Source organism: Aythya ferina (assembly GCF_964211825.1).
Source record: "Aythya ferina genome assembly, chromosome: 1".
NCBI lineage: Eukaryota > Metazoa > Chordata > Aves > Anseriformes > Anatidae > Aythya > Aythya ferina.
This window is the reverse complement of record NC_140296.1, coordinates 159725167-159746419: the sequence shown is the minus strand read 5'-3', so window position 1 is coordinate 159746419 and position 21253 is coordinate 159725167. Positions and strand designations below refer to the sequence as shown.

The 21253-nt window shown below is 42.9% G+C and overlaps 1 protein-coding gene across 6 annotated transcripts in view; it reads left to right on the top strand.

Annotated features, from left to right (window-relative positions):
- The window catches only part of TMCC3 (transmembrane and coiled-coil domain family 3), a 139400-nt gene extending 126456 nt beyond the window's left edge, over positions 1 to 12944 (top strand). For all 6 annotated transcript variants that reach the window (XM_084506262.1, XM_084506264.1, XM_084506265.1 and 3 more), the window contains exons 2-4: positions 6645 to 7543; positions 9012 to 9147; positions 11428 to 12944. In XM_084506262.1, the coding sequence (XP_084362388.1) occupies positions 6645 to 7543; positions 9012 to 9147; positions 11428 to 11730 (1338 nt within the window). In that variant the 3' untranslated portion in view covers positions 11731 to 12944. The remainder of the gene's footprint in view (positions 1 to 6644; positions 7544 to 9011; positions 9148 to 11427) is intronic.
- The last annotated feature ends 8309 nt before the right edge of the window (positions 12945 to 21253 follow it).

The window sequence follows — 21253 nt, the reverse complement described above, 5'->3', positions numbered from 1 at the left end:
CACACAAGTGTCACTTATTGTAATTTAAGAAATCAGGAGAGAGCATTTTAATGACTATTTCTTTATTAATGGTGCTTACTTCATGAGTGGGACTGACCCGAAGCGAAGTAAGTAATTACAGGGTGTGGAGCCTACCTCTCACCCTGTTAGGAAACTTTGTAAGCGCAGTAAGTGTGAGTGGTAGCTCAGCACCGTGGTCTTTGCCCCAGGCAGGACGGTGACTTCAGGCAGCTGCTGGGCAGTAAGCAGAGAGCGGCTCCCTTGCTTTTATTAGGGGCTGGTGAGCTCGCAGTGCCTGGGCACGGAGGTGGTTTGTGTTGGCGCTGCTTTGCTCGTGGCAGTTTTATGCTGCAGAGCAGCCTGGAACAGGACTTGTCGTGGGTCACGAAACAGGAGACTTCTCAGTGGATGCTGTTGTGTGTTGAAGAATTTGGTGTTAGTCATTAAGCAGAAAGCTGCCTCTTCCCTCCTTTGGTCCCTTCCACCTTGTTGGTTTAATCTGAAGTAGTGCTGTATTTAGGGACTTACCTACAGGCAAGCAGTGACCTAGCTAATTTGGCTTCAGTTCATTCCTTTAAAGTTCATTCCTTTAATTAGGAATTAGAAAAATGGATATTTTGTGCTGAGCAAAACCTTTGAAAGTACCGAAGCAGCTGGCTGGGCTCCCTCTGTCTGGTGCCTTGCTTGTGGAGTGGCCTTGGAGCTCCCCAGCCTCTGAATGCAGAAGTACAGGCGTCTGCCAAAGGGTGTCATTGCCTCAGCATCTCTCCAGGTGGATTTAATCCTTTAAAGAGACGAGTTGTACACAGCCTGGGCAGAGCCGTGCTTCGGGTTGAGGCCTTGATGGGACCGGGGCTGTGGAGCAGCATCTGCTCTTGGACAGCCACCTGGGATAAACCCCTTGTGTTTGGGTGAGAGATCCTTACAGCTTCGGTGTTCGTCTTCTTGACAGGCAGCAGGGGGACCGCTGGTGGTAAAGGAGCCGTCCTTGGTGCTATTTGACGTGCTGAGCGTAGGCACTCCGCGGTATTACTGTGAAGTAGCTCTTTAAAAGAAAAAAAAAAAAAGAACATGAACGAAAACATTAGCGAAGGGGTTTTGCTGCGACATACTGTACAACAATAATTTTGTGGGCTGGTTTTATATGACTTCAAACCTTTCATGCTCACTAACCCTGTTTTGAGCCTTCTGTGAAGGGCTCATCTGTGGATCTTAAAAGCAGCAGCGAATTCGTGAGCAGTGCTGAACCTCCCCTCCCAAGCACAGTTCTGCTTTGATAACATGCTGCAAAAGTCAGAAACTCCTGTGTGTGCTGTCTTACCCGTAGGGACCCCTGTACTTCTTGTGTACATACACTGTCTGACAGGAAAAAAAGAATTAGCCCTGATTATTTCTGCTGCTTTGCTAAGCCCTGAAAAGCTTTAGAGCTGCTTTTATCCTATTTTATGTTTCTTACGGGCTTTTTTGCTAAGCACTGATCAGATGCCCCTCTGAAGGTCGTAATAGATGTAAGTTGTCATCGTAAACATTTGTTTAGATTTCACAGCTATGACTGTTTGGCAAAAGGAAAACAAAACGTTTGGCAGCTTGGCCCTTGGAGGAGAGACCGGGGCAGGAAGAAGTTGGTTTACCCCCAAGAGGTGCCCCCGGTGTCCCCTGTTGTGCCTGGCCCTGATGCGGGCAGGGAGCCTGCATTGCTCTCCTCCTCAGTCCCTGCTCTCTAAGGAGCACAAGCGTTACAAGGAGCTCTCTGCTGGGCTGAAGGCTGCTAACATTTGTGACCTGCTCCATAAAATCCAGCAGTCTCTAAGCTCCAGGCTTCTTTTAAGCTAGTGTTAGATATGGCAGTCCCAGTAACCATGATCAAATTGTTTTTTCCTGCTTTTCCTAGAAGCCAGGCTCTGGACACGTCTCTTGTATTTCCTTGGAAATTTCTGGGCTTTTCTCGTTACCACTTACCTCAGGGCTGCTTCCTCTCCTCCGCTGCCAGTCCCCAGCTCCTGACGATTGTTATTGTGATACAATACAAATCCTATTGCGATAGAGAGATGGATGGTGATTGCATTCTCTTTTCCTTTGTGCTTCTCACTAACACGGGGTAACAACTCCAAACAAGAATGCTGCAGCAAGCAGGGCTTAGGGTAGAATTTGCAATTGGACCCCTAGTGTCTTGGGGTAACGTGGAAGTTGGGCTACAGAACAGCCACAAAAGGATCTTTGCCGAGCTGGTCAACCCCTTCGTTGGGGTAGAAGGTGGTAGGGCACTTGTCCTCCCTCCAGTGTCTGCTTGCTTCAGGTTTAAAAGAGGGGGAGGGGGAACGTTTGACATCAACAGAATATTTTGAGAACTTTTGTTGTTAGAATAACCTGGCAAAATGATGGGAAGAGCAATACTGCTGCTGCAGCCAAACACACTCAGGGGAGTGCCTTGGTTATACTTCTTCTGTACCCTCGCAGAGCTCTCAATCCCGTAAGGTAAATCACTACTCCTAGCAGTGTTTTGGGAATCCAGATAATTCTTTTTCTAAACTTTGCTGAATTTAAACCGAACCTACAATTGATGAGCCTACAATTGGTTTTACTCATTTCAGAAGTAGACTCACCATGTGCTAATTGATTTTCTCAGCTCTCCTTATCCCTGCCTGCAAAAGCAATGAAGCTTTCAGCTGATGTAATCCTTTGTCAGTATTGTTCTTCTTTCCCCTGTTGCTGCTGTGACCTTGGTGTTCCAGGAAGGCACAGGGTGCACGAAGGTGACAGACCTTGCCAACCACTGGAGACTCCAGAGAAGGAGAGGACATAAGGGAGAAGGGATCTGCTTTGGGCTTGTATTCAACTCTTACAATATATTTTTAGAGTATTTTGTACTAAGGAAGTAAACATTTAATGCTGTGCAAAGGTTACAGACGGAGCCACCCATTCCTGGAAGTATGTACGGCTTGTCCTGAGTAACACCAGCAATGGAGCTGTCTCGTGTGTATATGTGATTCAGTGATTTATTAGAGTACGCTTTGGGGCCAAAAAGCTTATTCAAAAATGTCTTTGGTTGTTTCAGGAAACTATTGGTTTACACTCAGTTTTTTCTCTTTACTGAATTTGTCCAGGCCTAGTAGATACATTTAAAGAAATATCTGCAATACGGTGTACAGATCTAGCATCTAAGCTCTTCGAGGATTGCCTTGGTTGCTTTTCTTACCTGTGTGAGTCTATTGAAAGGTCCAAGTATCCCATGTGGAGCTGTTTTTGCAAATTTTAGCTGTCCTAGCAGTATTAGGAGTGTTCTCACTTTAAAAAATGATCTGCAAAAGCTATTTTTTTTGCCGTGAGTTATATTTTTAAGACTTGTTCTAAATAAATATATAATTTTGAGCCACCTGTAATTTTTGTCACTCTTCAAATTAGATGTAGTAAATATAGAATGCCATCCTTGTCTCATCTGTGCTGCGTACAAAAATGAGATCCCATTAATGAGGTGTCTTTCATATGAAATGCATATGACCTTGGATATGATATCATATAAATCTCATATATATATATATATGTATATATATATGTGCTACTTGTATCCCTTTTCAATAAGCATGCGGTTCAATATTAATCCTTTAAATCAAACTGGTGAAGTGCAGAGCTAAGGCTACAGCACTGGCTTAATCCTTGGAATAGACTCCTGGTCTTAAATGTCACCATTAAGCCAATATTCTCTAGAAGAAATTGTCAAATCTGGAGCTGTTCAGTTTGCATTTTTCAAGTGTCCATTTATCTCAGAGGTCAGTGAATGTGAACTTTTATGTTACCTGCTTTTTTCCACTGCCAGAATCCTGGCTCTGCCAAGGACCCTTTCCCAGCAGTGATGCCGTGGTTGGGAAGGAAGAGGCAGACTGTTCTGGCTTCGTAGATTTATATAGAAAAGGGTTAGCCAGGAAGGTTTGGGGGTTAGACCTTGAATAATTGATTATGATACCACAATAAATTGGTATTGTGGTTTTGGTGTCTTGTGTTTTTCACTAGCTGCTTGTGCAAGGCTTGGTGAAATTCCTTTATTTCTGAAGCAGGTATTGCTGGCTGGGGCCAGTTTGGTGTCCTGCTGCCTGTCCTCACAGGTAAATTTGTGAAAAAGGGAACAGAAGAAAAAGGAGACCTGCAGACTTCCAGGCAGTTGTAAGCTGCTGCTTTAATGAGTGCAGTAGCAACAAAAACAACCAACCAAAAACCAAAAAAACTAAACAAACAAAAAGAACCCCTGTAATCCTCTATAATCCTCAGTGATACAAGGATAAGAATATACAGTCGGAACAGAGATGATGTTGCCTCTGAAATGTTTAGGTAGAGATCCAGTTTGTGGCTGTTTGTAACCCATCTCAATGGTTCTCATGATCAGCCTGTGCATGATGCATGCCGTTAACAGTAGGATGCCACGTCTGGCTCCTGAGGCTGAATTTTAAGAGGGATGGAAGAATGCTGGCAAGAATTCCCAGGAGGACCATCAAAACTGTGTAAGATTGGAAAAACAAGTCTTACAGCAATGTTTAATGATGTCTTTACATTCTTCATCAAGAAAAAAAAAAGAATGGTGATGACTGGACAGGTATGTGCACGCAGGTCTTGCTTGCAAGGACATCTGCAGTACTACAGACAATAGCAAACACTGGTTGGAGGTCGACCTTTGAATGCAGTGTGTCAGGCCTTCTGCAGCAATGAGTAGCTACGCATTTGAACAGCATTTCACAAATGCATCTTTAAAAGATGTGCTTTAATAAAGCGTCTGTCCTGTTTCTGCAACGGGATTGCTCAAGCAATTTTATTTGATCCCCCTGGTGTTAAAGCTGTGAAAACCCATCGTGGCCAGAAGCGTGTTCAGCAGTCTCTCTAAATGCGATGTTGCAGCAGCTTTAATGAAATAATGAAATGAACCTTCTTTGTCATGGAGACTGGCATGGGATGGTAGAGATGAAGCTATTCTGGTTAGGTCATTCTCATCTCATGGATCCTCTGTGGCTCTGGCTTTATAGGAGGAAATACTCTGTATATTTTGTATCAGACCATCTTGTCTGTCTTCTGAGAAAGGTGAATAATCTGTGCTGGTGCTGTGTCCAGGTTGCCTGATTGTTTTTGCTAGCTCTCTTTTGCTAAGAACATTATTAAGGTGTATGCATCCTACACTTAAGTGAATGCATTTTTTTCCCCTGAGTTCCTTTCAGCAAAACCCACTCAATTAATTTGGTATTAAAACAGACTTAGTCACAGCAGATCGAGTTGTTAGGCACCTTCATCAAGTGTGGAAAGTCAAATATGGGCCAGTTCTTTCCCTGTGCTCTCTGCACTAAAAAGTAGCAGCTGCTTCCTGCTGAAGTATACAGTAATCTTCAGGATCATTCAGCTAAGTGTGCAAAATGTGATGAATTTGAATCACTGAGTGGTTTGGGTTGGAAGGGCCATTAAAGCCCACCCAGTTTCAACCACCTGCCGTGGGCAGGGACACCTCCCACCAGCCCAGGCTGCCCAAAGCCCCATCCAGCCTGGCCTTGAGCACCTCCAGGGATGGGGCAGCCACAGCTTCTCTGGGCAGCCTGTGCCAGGGCCTCACCAGCCTCTGTGGGAAGAATTCCTTCCAAATACCTAATCTAAACCTACTCTCTTTTAGTTTAAAATAATTTCCCCTTGTGCTGTCGTTATTTGACTGAGCAAAAAGTTGCTCTCCATTTTTTTTCAGCCCCCTTTCAGTATTGAAAAGCTGCAGTGAGGTCTCCCTGGAGCCTTTTCTCCTCCAGGCCAAACAGCCCCATCTCTCTCAGCCGTTCTTTGTAGGAGAGGTGCTCCAGCCCTCTGATCATCTTCGTGGCCCTCCTCTGGACCCACTCTAACAGCTCCATGTCCTTGTGCTGGGGGCCCCAGACCTGGACGCAGCACTCCAAGTGGGGCCTCACAAGGGCAGAGCAGAGGGGGACGATCACCTCCCTCCACCTGCTGGCCACCCCTCTGTTGATGCAGCCCAGGGTGCAGTTGGCCTTCTGGCCTGCAAGCACACACTGACCTTTCATCCACCAGACCCCCCAAATCCTTCTCTGCAGGGCTGCTCTCAATGAGTTCTTCTCCCAGTCTGTACTCACGTCCAGGATTGCCCTGGCTCAGGTGCAGCGCCTTGCACTTGGCCTTGTTGAACATCATTAGATTCACATGGGTCTACATCTCAAGCTAGGAGCTTGGTAAAATATACTGTACAATTACTGTCACTGAGTGAAAAATCTTTTTGCAGCTCTGTCAGTATTTGACCGTTTCTAAGAAAACAATAATGATTATTAGCTGTGAACTCTTTGAAACTCTTAGTAGTAATGGAAAAATACATCGGAATGCTTGCTAACTAGATATTGATCTGATTTTGTAAATGCAAGGGACTATGATTACCTGCATAATTTTCACCATAATTAGTCTTGCTTTTTTTTGAGAGAGACAGGTAGTTCCCTTATCTGTTTATCAACCCAGGGAAGTTAAGAAAAATGCTCCTTCTTTTTAAAGAAAGGCTCATTTTATTTTGCTACAATAAACTCCCTTATGTTCTGTGTTTTTATAATTGTGTGCCGTGATGGAAGTTGAAAGTTGGATTTCTAAAATAAAACTCAATTTCTGTTTCTCTTTTGTCTCCTCAGGTGGAAAGACATGACATGAATACTCTCAGTTTGCCCCTTAACATTCGCCGCGGAGGCTCTGACACGAATCTCAACTTTGATGTACCAGATGGGGTCCTAGAGTTTCACAAAGTCAAACTGAGTGCAGATAGCTTGAAACAGAAGATCCTCAAGGTTACAGAACAAATCAAAGTTGAACAAACAGCTCGAGATGGAAATGTGGCTGAGTATTTGAAACTGGTAAACAGTGCGGACAAGCAACAGGCTGGGCGCATCAAACAAGTCTTTGAGAAAAAGAACCAGAAATCCGCCCACTCCATTGCTCAGCTGCAGAAGAAATTAGAGCAGTATCACAAAAAATTGAAGGATATTGAACAAAATGGATCTTCCAAAAGCACTAAGGATACTTCCAAAGATAGCTTGAAGGATATTCAGCATGGAAAGCCTCGTACCGCCGGGCACGGAGCAGAGAGCAGCAAGTCGGGTGTGCCGGGTGTATCCTTGACACCACCTGTCTTTGTTTTCAGCAAGTCAAGAGAGTTTGCAAATCTGATCCGAAACAAATTTGGTAGCGCAGACAACATCGCTCATCTCAAAAACACCCTCGATGAATTTCGGCCAGAATCGAGTTCTAGAACCTACGGGGGCAGTGCCACCATTGTTGCCAAACCCAAATATGTTAGTGATGATGAATGCTCGAGTGGGACCTCTGGCTCAGCAGACAGTAACGGGAACACTTCATTTGGGCCTGCTGCGGCAGGCTCCCTGGACAGCCAAGGAAAGCTCTCCATGATTTTGGAGGAACTAAGGGAAATCAAGGAAACACAGTCCCAATTAGCTGATGATATCGAGAATTTAAAAACACAATTTAAAAGAGACTATGGCTTTATTTCTCAAATGTTGCAGGAGGAAAGATATAGGTATATTCTTTTAACTGTTCTCTTGAAATGACTTGTATGCGCATGTGAACATTTGGAAATGTAAAATGTGTGTGTGAGAGAGAGAGAGAGAGAAAGAAAGAGATAACTTAGAAGCAAAAGGAAAAAATAATTCCAATGGGTATCTGGTACCAAAACGTTATTCCTTCCAATAACTGAACATCTATGCATAACACTGTCACATCACTCGATAAGAAACATTATTTTTGCCTTCAGACTAAGGCCTGTCAGAACACTCGGTCATTTGATACTGTAGTGGCGTACTGTGAATACTGCGTATAGGTGGTGCCAGTTGTTTTGTAGGTGATGGAAAGAGTCTGGTCTGTAAGGACTGGAAAATGGCAATCAGTCTGTGGTGTAACAGCTGCCTTACAGCTGATAAATACATCCCTAGTCCCAAGTACCTTGTGCAAATACTTCTTAGACACGTTGCTATCTAGTGGATGCCATGTCACAGCGTACCCTGGTGTAGTATAATTTTCAGTTGCTGTAGCACAACTTTCTCTTGCATTTCCTACTTGTAATTAGCTCTTTTATTATCCACTGTGGAAAGTGAGATGTTATGCAGGGGGTTTGCACCTGCTGTACCTACATGCCATTTGTCCTATCACTTGTTAAAGCAAGCATTGATTCTACACTAATGGGCAAAACCTCAGTATGAAACAATATTTAATGTTGTCCTTGCTTACAGGTGTTGAAACACAGGAAAGGCTGGATGTCAGACGGTAACATGAGGGAGGAAAGAACAGAGCAAATGTCCTATTGCTCTGAAGATTTGGTTCCGTGAAAAGGCAGTGGCCTTTTCTGACAGCTCACTTTCTAAGGTGTAAGGCCTTCTGCCATCATTTCTACAGCTAGACGATCTTGCCTCTATCATTTGTGCCAACTTCAGCGTTTCCCTCTTTGCCTGCTAAACCAAGTTAAAAACTGACCCCCCAAAAAAGGGGGAAGAAAAACCAGCTTTCTGATGGTTTAGTTGAACTGGTTAACCATGTAGAGATGTGCCAGAATGGCAGGACATAGCCGTTGTGAGCGAGAGGGGATCCAGGGAAATGTTCATTTCCTTTCACTATTGTGAGTTGTTAACTGCATCAAGTTTGCTCATGAAACCATATTTTCTTGACTGAGTGAAGAGTGAGAAATGGAAAAATGTGAATTGGAGACCTTTTAACCATTGGTTTATAGTTCATATGATTCACCAATGATACGCAAATATTTGCTCTTTAAAACCCACTGCCAGGAAGGGATGTTCAGAAAAGGATTTGAGTTTGTTGAATAAATGCTTGTGGAATGTTTCCAGTATTTCTAATGATTTCTCTACTGCTTGGTAATGCCAGTCAGATGAATCCATAGTACGCTGAGAAGTTGCCTTTTTAAGTGTGTAATTGTTTTCATGACCTAGCATTACTGAAATAGAAAGCACTAAATTTAGACCTTTTTTCCTGAAAAGATATGAAAGATTGGAAGACCAGTTAAATGACCTCACCGATCTTCATCAACATGAGACAGCAAACTTGAAACAAGAGCTAGCCAGCATAGAGGAAAAAGTGGCGTATCAGGCATACGAGCGATCACGAGATGTTCAGGTACTTTCTTCTGCTTATCCAACTTCTAACACTTGCTATAAATCACGTACTGTAAAAATATTGTACTGTAAACCACTTGCATCTGCCCACATCTTAGTATATAAAAATCTGGGGAGACACGTAAGCCCATGTTTTCTGCTTTTTACGGTGAAACTCCAGCACTTTTAAATCAGTGACAGCCTCCATTTGTTTCAGGAGACCCAGAATTTTATCTGCTGCAATTGATGATAAAATCTAGGCAGATTTGTGGATGAAGAATGGACTGTTACAATCTCTTGCACCAGAGGAGGAAGGATTTGAGCCTATTAACAGTGTCCTAACAGAATCCCCTTGCTCAGACTTTCCCCAGTGTGTAGTTGTATCACATGACAAGGCTTACTGTAAATTGTGTTTAAGGTTTTTTTAAAAAAAAAAAAAAGTGTGAGATTGACTATAAACCACCTGTTTGAAGTCTCATCTGTCTTCAGGCAAAAGCCAGTAATGTCTACGAGTTTGTCCTGAACAGCATGTAGTTATGTACTTCAGCATTTATGTGCAACATAAGCATCAGTATAATCCGTAATGTTTCTACCCAAAATCTGAGGAAGTGGTTAAAACATTGTTTTGCGTTACCTTTGGGTTTGCATTCGCTAATGACTGGGGGATGCTCAATGACTGCCATCTTACTGGCTCCAATGGTAAATAAAAACCTTCCATCCAGTACATCCCTGTGCTCACATTTCTAACCGTAGAGAGCAGAGGCAGCAGGTCAGCAGCAGGAAGATGAGGCTCTTTCCTGGCTGGTATGAGAGTTAGGAAACCCCTGGGAATAGTGAAAAACAGATGATATTGAATCTGAGCGTATCAGAGGTTCCTTTGTAGGTTTAAAGAGGTCTCAAGTACAGGACTCCTTTCTGTGTAGGCATCCTGAGGATGTAAATAAAGAATGAGACCAGAGCTTTCCAGTAGATGGGCTATGAAATGTTTGTTAGCTCATTAGCTGAACCCTGAGGGGACAGTCAGCACTTCAGTTTGTTTTAAAAGTCTCTCAGTTGATACAGGCTTGCTTCTGTTATCTCCCTACGGTTGGGCCTGTTTAATCTTATCTAATTTGGGGTTTGGCAAATAAGCTAAGATAACGGAAAAGCATTCAAGTTGTGGATATTTCATGTAACAACCGACCTTTGGAGCACTCTGACCTTAGGGGTTGGGCAGATGAGTTTTAAAACACTGGCTGGTCGTGTGGTAAACCAAAAACCATAGAGAACTGGCCCAGCCAAAGAAAGATAATAACTCTTTGTGCAGTGTTTCTGTTTTTACACAGAACACTGTATTAAAGGGGTTTGCTGTGTGATCAGGAAAGAATCCAAGGAAAATGGTTCAATGGAAAACAGTGATCCATCTCCTGAAACTAGCCTTACGTGGTGTCACCCAATGGTGCCCAAGTCACAACTCGAGCAAAAAGGGGCATTTTGGCAAGTTGGTGAATTCAGCAGCTATTCAGAATTTGGTGGTTAATGAATTCACCTTTCCATGCGAAGGTTCAGAGTGTGGGGTTAGTGATTCAGCCACCATTTTACAAAGACTGCTTTTAGTTCGCCCTCAAGCAGAAGAGGAAGGCCTACTTGCTTTGAACAAATGGTGAAGTGGAACGTATCGTGAGAGAGGGAATGCCATGCAGCATCGCCACAGGTGCCTGCACTGCATGTTGTCCTCGTGGGGTGCGGGTGAATGAGCCTTCACGCTGACAGAGCAGGGCATCAGCAGGACACTGAGAGCTCAGGCCCCGCGCTGTGGCTTTGAAAACAAAAGTACTGGAGGCCAGAGAGGTGGTGTAAACCAAATGGTACGTGTTGCACGGTAGATTTAATTAGCATCACAGCGAGTCGTTACTACTGTAATGATTTCTGTGGTGTATACAAAGAAACTAACTTTGATGCTGTTTTAATGCAAGGGAAGCTGCCATGGCAACAGCTTTCCCAGTATTTTATCTCATCAGTATATGCAGGAAACATTATCTACTGTGAACATTACAGCTATGATACTTTTTTTTGAAGCATGAAAAATGGAAATAGTGCATTTTGGACAGTGTTGTCAGACTTAATTATGCCTGGGCAGGCAGTGATACATAGAAGTAGATAAATACATGCATTTATTTTTAAAAGAGTTGGTGGTTCATTGAAGTTTGAGGAGTCCAAAATAAATTACACTTTCTAATCTTAATGATGGATGGTCCTGCTGCTAAGACAGGAAGTGTTGTGTGGATATACAGCTGCCCTGATTCTTGTTTTCTGTCTCCAGGAAGCCTTGGAATCATGCCAGACCCGTGTTTCGAAGCTGGAGCTCCATCAGCAAGAACAGCAGGCACAGCAATCCGAAACGGTTAATGCCAAAGTGCTCCTGGGGAAATGTATAAATGTTATCTTGGCCTTCATGACTGTCATCTTAGTGTGCGTTTCTACTATTGCAAAGTTCATTGCTCCTATGATGAAGAGCCGTTTTCATATCATCTGCACTTTTTTCGCAGTGACACTGCTGGCAATATTTTGTAAAAACTGGGATCATATCATTTGCGCCATAGAAAGGATGATTATACCAAGATGAAGCTGCTGGTCTGGCTGTTCTGTTTTTGTTTTCTTTTCCTCCCTGTTTTCAAGTGCTGTGTATATACAAGTTTTTGTCAGTTTAAATGTGCAGACTGAATGAAGAAGGCTACAAAGACTCTTGGACTTCAAGGGGGTGTAAATACATAAATGTATACTAGTTGGCAGTCGGTAGACTGTTCAGTCAGATTGTGTCTAATTGGGTATGTCTGTGATGAACTGCTTGCTTATGTCAGTTTTCTGCCTTAATCCCACTGTTTTTCCACTTTGCAAACCTAACAAAAGAAGGTAGGATGCTTTGGGAGGGATCTGAGGAACTGTAAGTGTAAGGTGTGCTTTTTACTGGACCGAAACGTAAAGAGCGTGGTCAGGAGGGAGTACATCATGATGTGTATCACCTGTGTTAGGCAAATTATCTTTTGTGAGTCCAGCTAGGATGATAAGCTGAATTATGTAGTCATATTTATTAGTAGTCTCAGATACTAAATTAATGAGTAACTGTATATGGGGTTTTCAGCACCAGCAAAACTTGATGCTTCTGCTAGTAACCCTTTGCAAGAAGAGTTTACTGTTCAAAAATTAGACCACTGATGACTAGTGACCACAGTTAACAGTTGTTCTATCCTGGCACTGTTCCTTATCACACTCAAGAAAAACATAAATGCGGCATAAAGCTTCCAACGATGAAGAACTGAATTAAATGACAAGATCTCCAGGCCACTTCGTAAGGGAGCAAAGGAGCAAGTAACTGGTGGGTGTGTTGTCATGCAGACCAAAGTGCTCGCTTGCTTCAAGCACTGCAACCTGCAAGGAGAAGGAGGTAAACAGAAAGGCAGCACTCAGGTTAACCTTTGTTAGCACTGAATTGTTGGGACTCTCTAACTGAATGGAAAGCAGAGAGGCGGTGGGACTCTGGGTACGGTGGAATTTTTTCTTATGTCAGATTAAAGCATGCAGAAAAAGTATGAGGGAACACGTCCTTAGGGGAGCAGGGAGTTAAACTTCTGTAAATATACAAACACTGTGCAGACTCTCTTGACAAACATTCCTGAAATAATGTATTAGCATACACTACCACTACTAGGAGACGGGTGGTTTTGTTTTCCTACTAGAACTTATTTTAAGAACCGCAGAAAAAAAATCCCTGAAGTCCTCTGCTTGGCTCTCAGTCATGATGTGAAACAGTCTTTAATAAAAAGGAAAAAAAAATCAGAATTCTCCTCCACTCTGTATTAAATGGAAAAAAAAAAAAAAAAGACAGTCTCTCTCGTTATTTGGGGTTCAAGGTTACTTTTAACTGTCATGATGGATTTTTTTTTTCTTTGTAGTATTTGTTACACTGGTTTTACAAGAAGGGGGAAAGGGGATTACTTGGTATATTGGGTTTGCCTTTTTTTTTTATGAATTGTAATACTTAGTGTAGGGATTCAGAAATCCTTATACTGAGGAAGGGGAATGGGGAGGGGAGGCAAGGGAAGAACTTTTGACCTTTTACTGCTATTGAATTAACAGTGACTACAGTTACCTTCTGTGGCTTCAGGGACTGAAGAAAGGACAGAATTAACTGCGTAAATAATTATATGACTCAGCAGTTAAAAAATTAAATTAAAACACTGTAAAGGTCATTAAAGAATTATTTGTGTGCGCTGCAGCTTTGAACACAGAGATCAGGAAGGATTGTGCCTGGCCTGCAGGCAGCGGAAGGGGATCAGCTCAGGCACACCCTTGTTGTCCTGACCCTGCACTGCCCCAGCCTCGGAGGAAGGTGGAGGTGAAGGCAAAAGTCCTGCCGCAAGTGGTGTCACGGCATAAAGCCCAAACTCACCAGTAGCCTTTTCCGTGGCTGCGTCAGGAAGAATTATTGTACAGATAGGTTCTTATTCTCTTTAATCTTTTTTTTTTTTTTCTCTGTTTTTGCCCTCTGTATTCCTACTATCCTTTGAAGATGGCAATAGCTATTGTGTTGTGCTTAACCTTCTCTGTCTCACCTCTTGCATGTTGCTGCTTGGTTCAGGAAGACCTTTCTTCCCGTGTGCTTAGCCCATTTTGGCACCATGTGCGTGCCTAGCACCAGGCCTGCACCCCCACCTTCCCACTATCTGCACTTCACCTCCTTTACTAGCCAGCTGATAAACTGAGATTGCTTCCCTGGATACAACTGACAAACCTACCCTTACAGGAAAGTCTGTTCCAGAATGCTGAAGAGATTGAAAGGAAAAAAATACTTTTTTTGTTTGTTTGTTTGTTCTTCACATCACAAGGAAGGATTGCCCTTGGTTTCTTTATATGCCCTTTAAGTAACCTGAGATCCTCTTGGTCTTTTCGACTGTTTTAATATAATTTGTTCCCACAAGAGGCATGTAATATCTTTTTAGTTTGTACTTCCAATTTCTTTAGCTAATGAATGTGCTTCTATTCAAATTCAGAGTCCAAAGTCGTCTTGCTGAATTCCACCAGGCATTTCACTAATAATCCCTATGACTGTGATTTTTTTCCTCATTTCCTGAGGCCACAAGATGTTTTTTTAAACAAACAAAAACAAACAGTGGGAGTGATCCTCAGAAGTCTGTGCCTCTGTAGTGCTCTCTTGCCATCTTTATTATAGTCTTTGTTCTACTTTGTTTGCACAGCCCCCTTCTGGTTTGGCCACTCAAGAACACGCAGTTTGTCTGGCATTTTGTTACATGGGTTCAGAAGGGTACGTGGGCAAGAAAGGTATGGTAATTTTACTTAAGGAAAAACTCCTTTGCCTATTGCACGATAAAGGGAGAATCCTCACCATGCTAGTGTACGTAGTTAAACGTGTAATGTCAGGTAGTCGTCAGTTGTCGTATATCACAGGAAGTTGGTGTGGTACAGCCTGGGAGTGCGAAGGCTTCTGCTCCAAGGTTATCCTGTTACAGTGCTGAGAGATGTCCTCAGTGCGAAATGAAGGTAGAACATAAAATCAATGGGCCTCTGAAAGATTGCTCTCTGCCCTGATAAAATCTGACTGGGTCCAAATTGGAAGCAGAAAGGCCTTGTGTTTCTCTGTTGGATTTTATCTGGCAGAAGACACAGAGAAAGCTGTAAACTCTGAGTAATGTTATTTATGCAAATTAAACCTTGACTGGTAAATGGGCACAGCACTTCTCTAGGTTATTTTCTGTGCTGTATTTAACTCTCTGGGTGTTGTGACATGCATCGAGGAATTAAGGAAGATGTGAAGGGCAACAGGCAGCCTTTGGGTGAAACTGCTGTAGCTGTGCACACGCGGCAGTGCTGCGAGCTCTGCCAAGCTCCTTCCCACCTGAAGGGGAGGGAGATCTCCCCTCCTGGCTTCACTCCTTTCTCACCTTACACTGGTGTGTTGCAGCCTTCCCTGTGTCGTGTTGGCTCACGGGGCTGGCAGAAAACTGAACCAGCAGAAGAGCAGGTAGTTCTCCACCACACCAGAGACTTGAAGGGGCTGAGGGAAAGGTCTCAGGTGTGCCAGCACTGGCAGAGGAAGTGGAAACAAGAAGATGAGCTGCTTTCCTTTTTTGCTTCAGTGAATCTGAACCCCTGAAACTGTGCTTTAGGCAGCTTCCCTAGTGGAATGATGGCACAGCTGCAGCACCGAAGGCTCTTCCTACCTCTTGCCTGCGTGGAACAGACAAACAGCAGCAGGACTGGGTAGCACAGGCTCACTGCTGTCTCTGTACCCAGCATCAAGAGCAGGCTGATGGCCAGGCCGATGACTTCAGTATCAGCATCACTTCCACTGCTTGGGCTGCACACAGAACTCTGCTTGCTGAGAACATATGCCCAGGCCATTCTGAACAGTAGCACAACCTCTATTAATGAGAACTTCAACTTCTCAAGCAATTAACCATGTCTGGTTGGGACAGTGTTTGCTTTTATGGTCTCCTACAACACATCAGGTGTCGTTCTTAGTATGCCTGTTGCACTTAACTCATTGTGAGCCTCTAAAACACTCCCACCCAACCAAATGATGACCAGCGTCTTCTCTGTTTGATACTGCCTGGTAATGAATTATTTCTCTTCTCTTTGTTCTCTAACTAAAAAGTCCTTCAGTTAATATTAATACATGCCCCATTGGCATTTGGCAGCTTTTTTTGCTCAGAAGCTTCTGGAGACTTAGTTTCTCATGAAGGTTGGCACAAATTTCCTCTCTCCCATTTAGGCATAAAGGTCTAAACAGGGGTTCCTCTGAAAGCTGTGTAATGGCTCCCTCCACTAGCTTTAACTCTAATTCGATGTACAACAATGAGGGAATTAGTCATTGTCAACACTGAATGAGACCCAGTTTAAATTCCTTCTCACTTCTGGTTTGCCTTATGTGCATTTGTACAGCTTCCCATTTTACTGCAGTCCTAGGGTGTCTCCTTGTTCTGAGTTCTTAAAAGAGCCCTGTCAAATCTGACTATTTTCTGCTTTAACACCAAAATGCCTGTGTTATGCAGTGTCTCTGTGCAGGAACATCACGTGTAGACCTGCTGTCTGTGCTCTATGAAGGATATTTAAAAGCCAATGTTTTTCTTCAAACACAATTGTGAATGCTTATCTGGGGACTAGAAAATCAATAGATGAAGACAACTTGCTCTAGCAAAGATACAAGATCCAGTGACTAGAAGTTGAAGCTAGACAAATCTAATGCAAGTACAAGCTTCAGTTTAGTAATCATAAGGGCTGTGAGCATATTATTAGCTACAGAATAAACAAGGACTTGAAAATTTTAGGCTAAAGTTGAGCGATGTTGTTCAAAGAGGAATCAGTCCAGGCTTATGCTTGATCCAAAATCAGTTGTATAATCACAGGCAGTGCTTTCTGGAGTTGCATTCAATGAACAAGAAACTTTTTTTTGGGGTGGGGGTGTTGTATGATTGTGGTTAATTTAATTGGCTTGGAATTTTGAAAGCCAAGCCCATTTCCATCGTGATATAGACATTTTATTTCTGGATTCAGTGGTGCAGCAGAAGGTAAACACAGATTAATGTAATTAAACACTTTAATTTGGATAACAGAATTTAATCACTTCAGCAAGTCCAGCTAGGAATAGCAATCAGACAAGTTTGCTCTCCTCTTTATTAATCAAGCAAATATCTATCAATTGTCTGTTTGTTTCCATTTACCAGCATGCCAAAACACATCCTTTAATTAATTATATTGCTCCCTTTTAGAAAGCAATAGATTTGTTTTCAAACAAAGTTCGAATGGTCTCTTTGATGCTGGGTAGAATGCAGGAAAAAGAATCAGTTTCACATTACAGCAATGAAAGACTAGGAAAAAAATAATTTGAGTTAATGGACTTGTATATTATCCCTGAAAAAGCAAACCGAGTTGATGTTGTATATAAAGACTGCATGAGGACTAGTCAAACTGTCTTGTATGACTAATTTGCTGTATGTTTAGCATATGAAGTTACACTGTTGTTGGAAAGTTTTGCACAGTCATCTTTCCTTTTTTTTCCCCCAGAGAATTTGGGCCTGGTGTAGTATTAAACTGTACCCCAAACTGTCTGTTTTAATTGACTAAAGTTAATAGTCTCAGTGTGTAATCTACAGTGTTTCTCATAGCATAGCCATTTTGTGCAGCACTGTGGAAAGATGCAAATACAAACAAGTAATTTTTGTATATTTTTTTCTGTAGTCATGACTGCCTTTAAGGTGTCATTAACATTTTTTTAAAAATAAAAATACTTATATTTATTTGATGATGTAAGTTGTTTCTTAAACTTTTTCTTATCACTCTGTCCCACATCAGTTTCTCTTTGTCAGTAACAGAGTTGTACAACCAAGAGAAAACCCCAGCTTTAAAATACTGGTAAAACAGGATTCTGCTCTGTTGCAGTTTTGACCAAAATCGGTCATGTGGATTTTATTTACAGCTATGACATAGCAGAACTGCAAACATTAAATGAAGTATCATCACTGCTCTCCTCCAGAGCTTGTGTGAACATGCTATGCAAACATTATGTTAGTGTGCCAAGCAGTTGGACTCGCTTTGGATTACTTTTGGGGAAAACTGAATTAGAAACCAAAGCTGATTTTTTTTTTTTTTTACATGATTGTCAGAGATCCTGGTCATGTGCCAAAAAATTGAATATAGGCATGCATAATAGCTAACATAGCTGACATAACACAAAACATTTGCATTTATTTTTCACAAAACAGAGCTCTTGTCAGCTGGCACCGGCAGCCATTAGAAATGATCTTATTTTTATACCAAGAACAGAGTAGACACAGTGCAGTAACTGTGTTTTGCTTTGCAGTCATGCTGCCTTTCTGATTTCCTCCTACGGAAGCACACAGCAGGTCCCGTGTCACCTGCAGACAGGTCTCGTCATGCTGAGTTTCACGCAGATGCCTGGAACTCAACTTCTGTATTAAGTTAACTCAATTCGACAAACAGCAGGCTCCCCCTAGCTGCTAATAACATTTGCCCGCTTCTGACATGGGCTGCATAACCCCTGCTAACACACTGACTAACCAGACATTGAAAAGGCATCTGACTCATCGTCGCTTCTGAGCTGCTTGTAACTGGTTTTGAAGAGTGCGTAATGCACCCCAACAAGTGTTTTCATAGCACTGTTGAATATCCCCACTTGGAAGGGACCCACAAGGACCATCGAGTCCAACTCCTGGCTTCACACAGTGCCACCCAAGAATCAGACCATGTGTCTGAGAGCGTTGCCCAAACTCTTTTGAACTCCAGCAGGCTCGGTGCTGAGAACATTGCCTTGGGGAGCCCGTCCCAGTGCCCAAGCACCCTCTGGGTGCAGACCCTTTCCCTAACCCCCAGCCTGACCCTCCCCTGTCCCAGCTCCATGCCGTCCCCTCGGGTCCTGTCGCTGTCCCCAGAGAGCAGAGCTCAGCGCCTGCCCCTCCACTCCCCTCGTGAGGGAGCTGCAGGCCGCCATGAGGCCTCCCCTCAGCCTGCTCTGCTCAGGGCTGAGCAAACCAAGGGACCTCAGCCCCTCCTCATTCATCTTGTCCTCCAGACCCTTTACCATCTTCATTGACCTCCTTTGGACACTCTCTAATAGTTTATGGCCTTCTTATACTGGGCACTCCAAACCGCACACAGTGCTTGAGGTGATGCCGCCCAGCGCAGAGCAGAGTGGGACAATCCCTTCCCTCAACCGGCTGGCCCTTTTGGCTGCCAGGGCTGAGTGTTTTAGCACCCAGAAAACAGAAAGGAAGAGAGGAAAATACAATGGTAATGTCGTAACTTAGCATAGGAGGAGAAGTGTCATGCATAGCCAAGCAGTGGTTTCCATACAGCGCTGACAATCGCTGGATGAGACTTTTGACAGATGACCCTTACCATCACGGTACACCAAAAACACTTCACAGTGGTGCCCGCAAGTAACTCCAAGAAGCAAAATTTTACAAATGAACCAGAAACCAGCTGAAGGCACCCAGGACTCCATCTACTGTTACACTGAACAGTAACTGCAGCTCATTTAGACACACCAAAAATGCGCTGAACTACCAATGTACCCGCTGCTAGCAGTGCAGCTTAAACTTAGAGATAAATGTTTCCCGAATGCATGCATGCCATCACTGTACTTGTGCTACAGTGTACTGTGTACAGCAATCAAAAGGTGGGTTTTGCCTGCTATGACAACTAGCATAGAGTTGTTATCACTGAAAAGAAGAATATTCACATTGTGCCCTCCTGAATTTGTATCTGGACTGTTGATGTAGATGAAAACTCAATAGTTTTACAAAGTTACTCAGTGGAGCAATGTTGTGTTACTTTTCATGTGCAGCCTACAAGGCAGAGGATCCACGCTCCTTTGCCTCAGAACAAGCTTGAAGCTGGCCAGTGCCCAGTTGCTGAAAGAAGCATCGATACTCTTTGGACAAGAACTCTGTGAGCTGAGCTTACATTTGATGCAGTCATGGTGGCTTCAGCTGATGAGTGAGAGGTTCTATTCACCCACAATGTATGTGTAAAATTTGGAAAAACTCTTTAGTTGTGGCTAGAATGGAGCCAATCTAATGGAAAGGAAAGCTCAGTCAGAACTGAAGCCCGTAATATGAGTACAATGTACTTAAATTTGATATCTCTTAGCAGACCAATAAATTCCATCTGCATTTTTTATTTTTTTATTTTTATTTATTTTTTTAGAATACCATTTTAATAACTTGGTACTCATCTGGGAAACATCCTTTTTTACCATAGCTACATGTGTAGACAAGCGGTTAGAGGGGAAGGAGGCAGACGGTCAGTGTTGTATAAACAAGAGTCTATGTACACGCTGAACAGAAAAGTAGAGAACACCTCTGTGCAATCACTACTGCATTTAAAAGCAATTTCATCTTCTGATTTTGCAATGCCAAAGTATTATTTTTGTCAGGCAATCTCCACACAACTAAGTACAGTTTTAGCTCTCCAACACAAACAGCATGCTACTTGGACACAGATGTCTCTGACACAATTGTATGGGATGATGATAGCGTTTACACGCTTTCAGGCTCTGCTGACTCAGAGGCTGACGGGGCTTGCACTCCTAGCACTAATCCCCCATTTGGCCTCTGTCCTGATAGGTTGGATTCAGGTCAAGGTGACAGAAACTAAGCATGGATTAAACTACAGGTATGAACAGCAGCATATGTGCATAACAGCAATATCCTTCTCTAAAGATATGCCACTGGGTGACAGAAGATGAGGATTTATCTAATCTAGCAATTATTTTCAGCTTGCTCAAGTAAACCAGAAAGGAAGTCTAAACAAGCCTATAAACTCATCAAGACATTTTCTGACCATACCTAAATATTATCTATCTTTCTCCAAAGAGTGTATCTGCAAACCACTTCTAAATATTTTTCTGGGGTTCCCCACTGATTTAACAGCTCTTTGTGTGTTGTTTTCTTTGTGTGAGGATGAACCTTGCTGCTGTGTGAAATGCCGATCTACCCAGAACTAATTTGAGATGACATGCAAAGAAACACAAATAACCTCTAACCGTATCAACCAAGTACCTTGACGGTCTCTAAATGAAACCTGTACTTTTACTTGAGCCCCACAGTGCATTTAAATTGTGTATATTAAAGAGAATATTTTTTTTTGTAAAATAATCTATTGACATCTGTAGCTGCATCCATTTCTATTCCTACGAAAAACCTTAGTGTTGGGTGTTGTTGCCAAGAGGTGAACTTGCTACTGCCTGAATTCAATATGTTATAAGGGTGTTTATTATTCCTGCTTCCCTTAGGCACTGACTTCATTAGCAGAGTCAGACTGACACAAAGAGAAAACGAACAAATGCACACCAATGTGTCCCCCCTTTTCCCCAACAGTTTGTTTTCCTTTCATATTTACTTATTGCTCTTTACATTTCTCATTTGCCTTGTACTATATAATTTTCATTTTCTAGCTGCTTCTCCCTCTTGTTCTCCAGGCTCATCTCTTGTCTGACCCTTTTGCCTCTCTGCTGTGTTCCCGAGTCCCATGCTTGCTAGTTCTTCTTCCCCCAGCCATCTCCTCCTTGTGCCCTTCGTCCCTTGCTTTCACTCCTCCTCCCCTGCACTCTG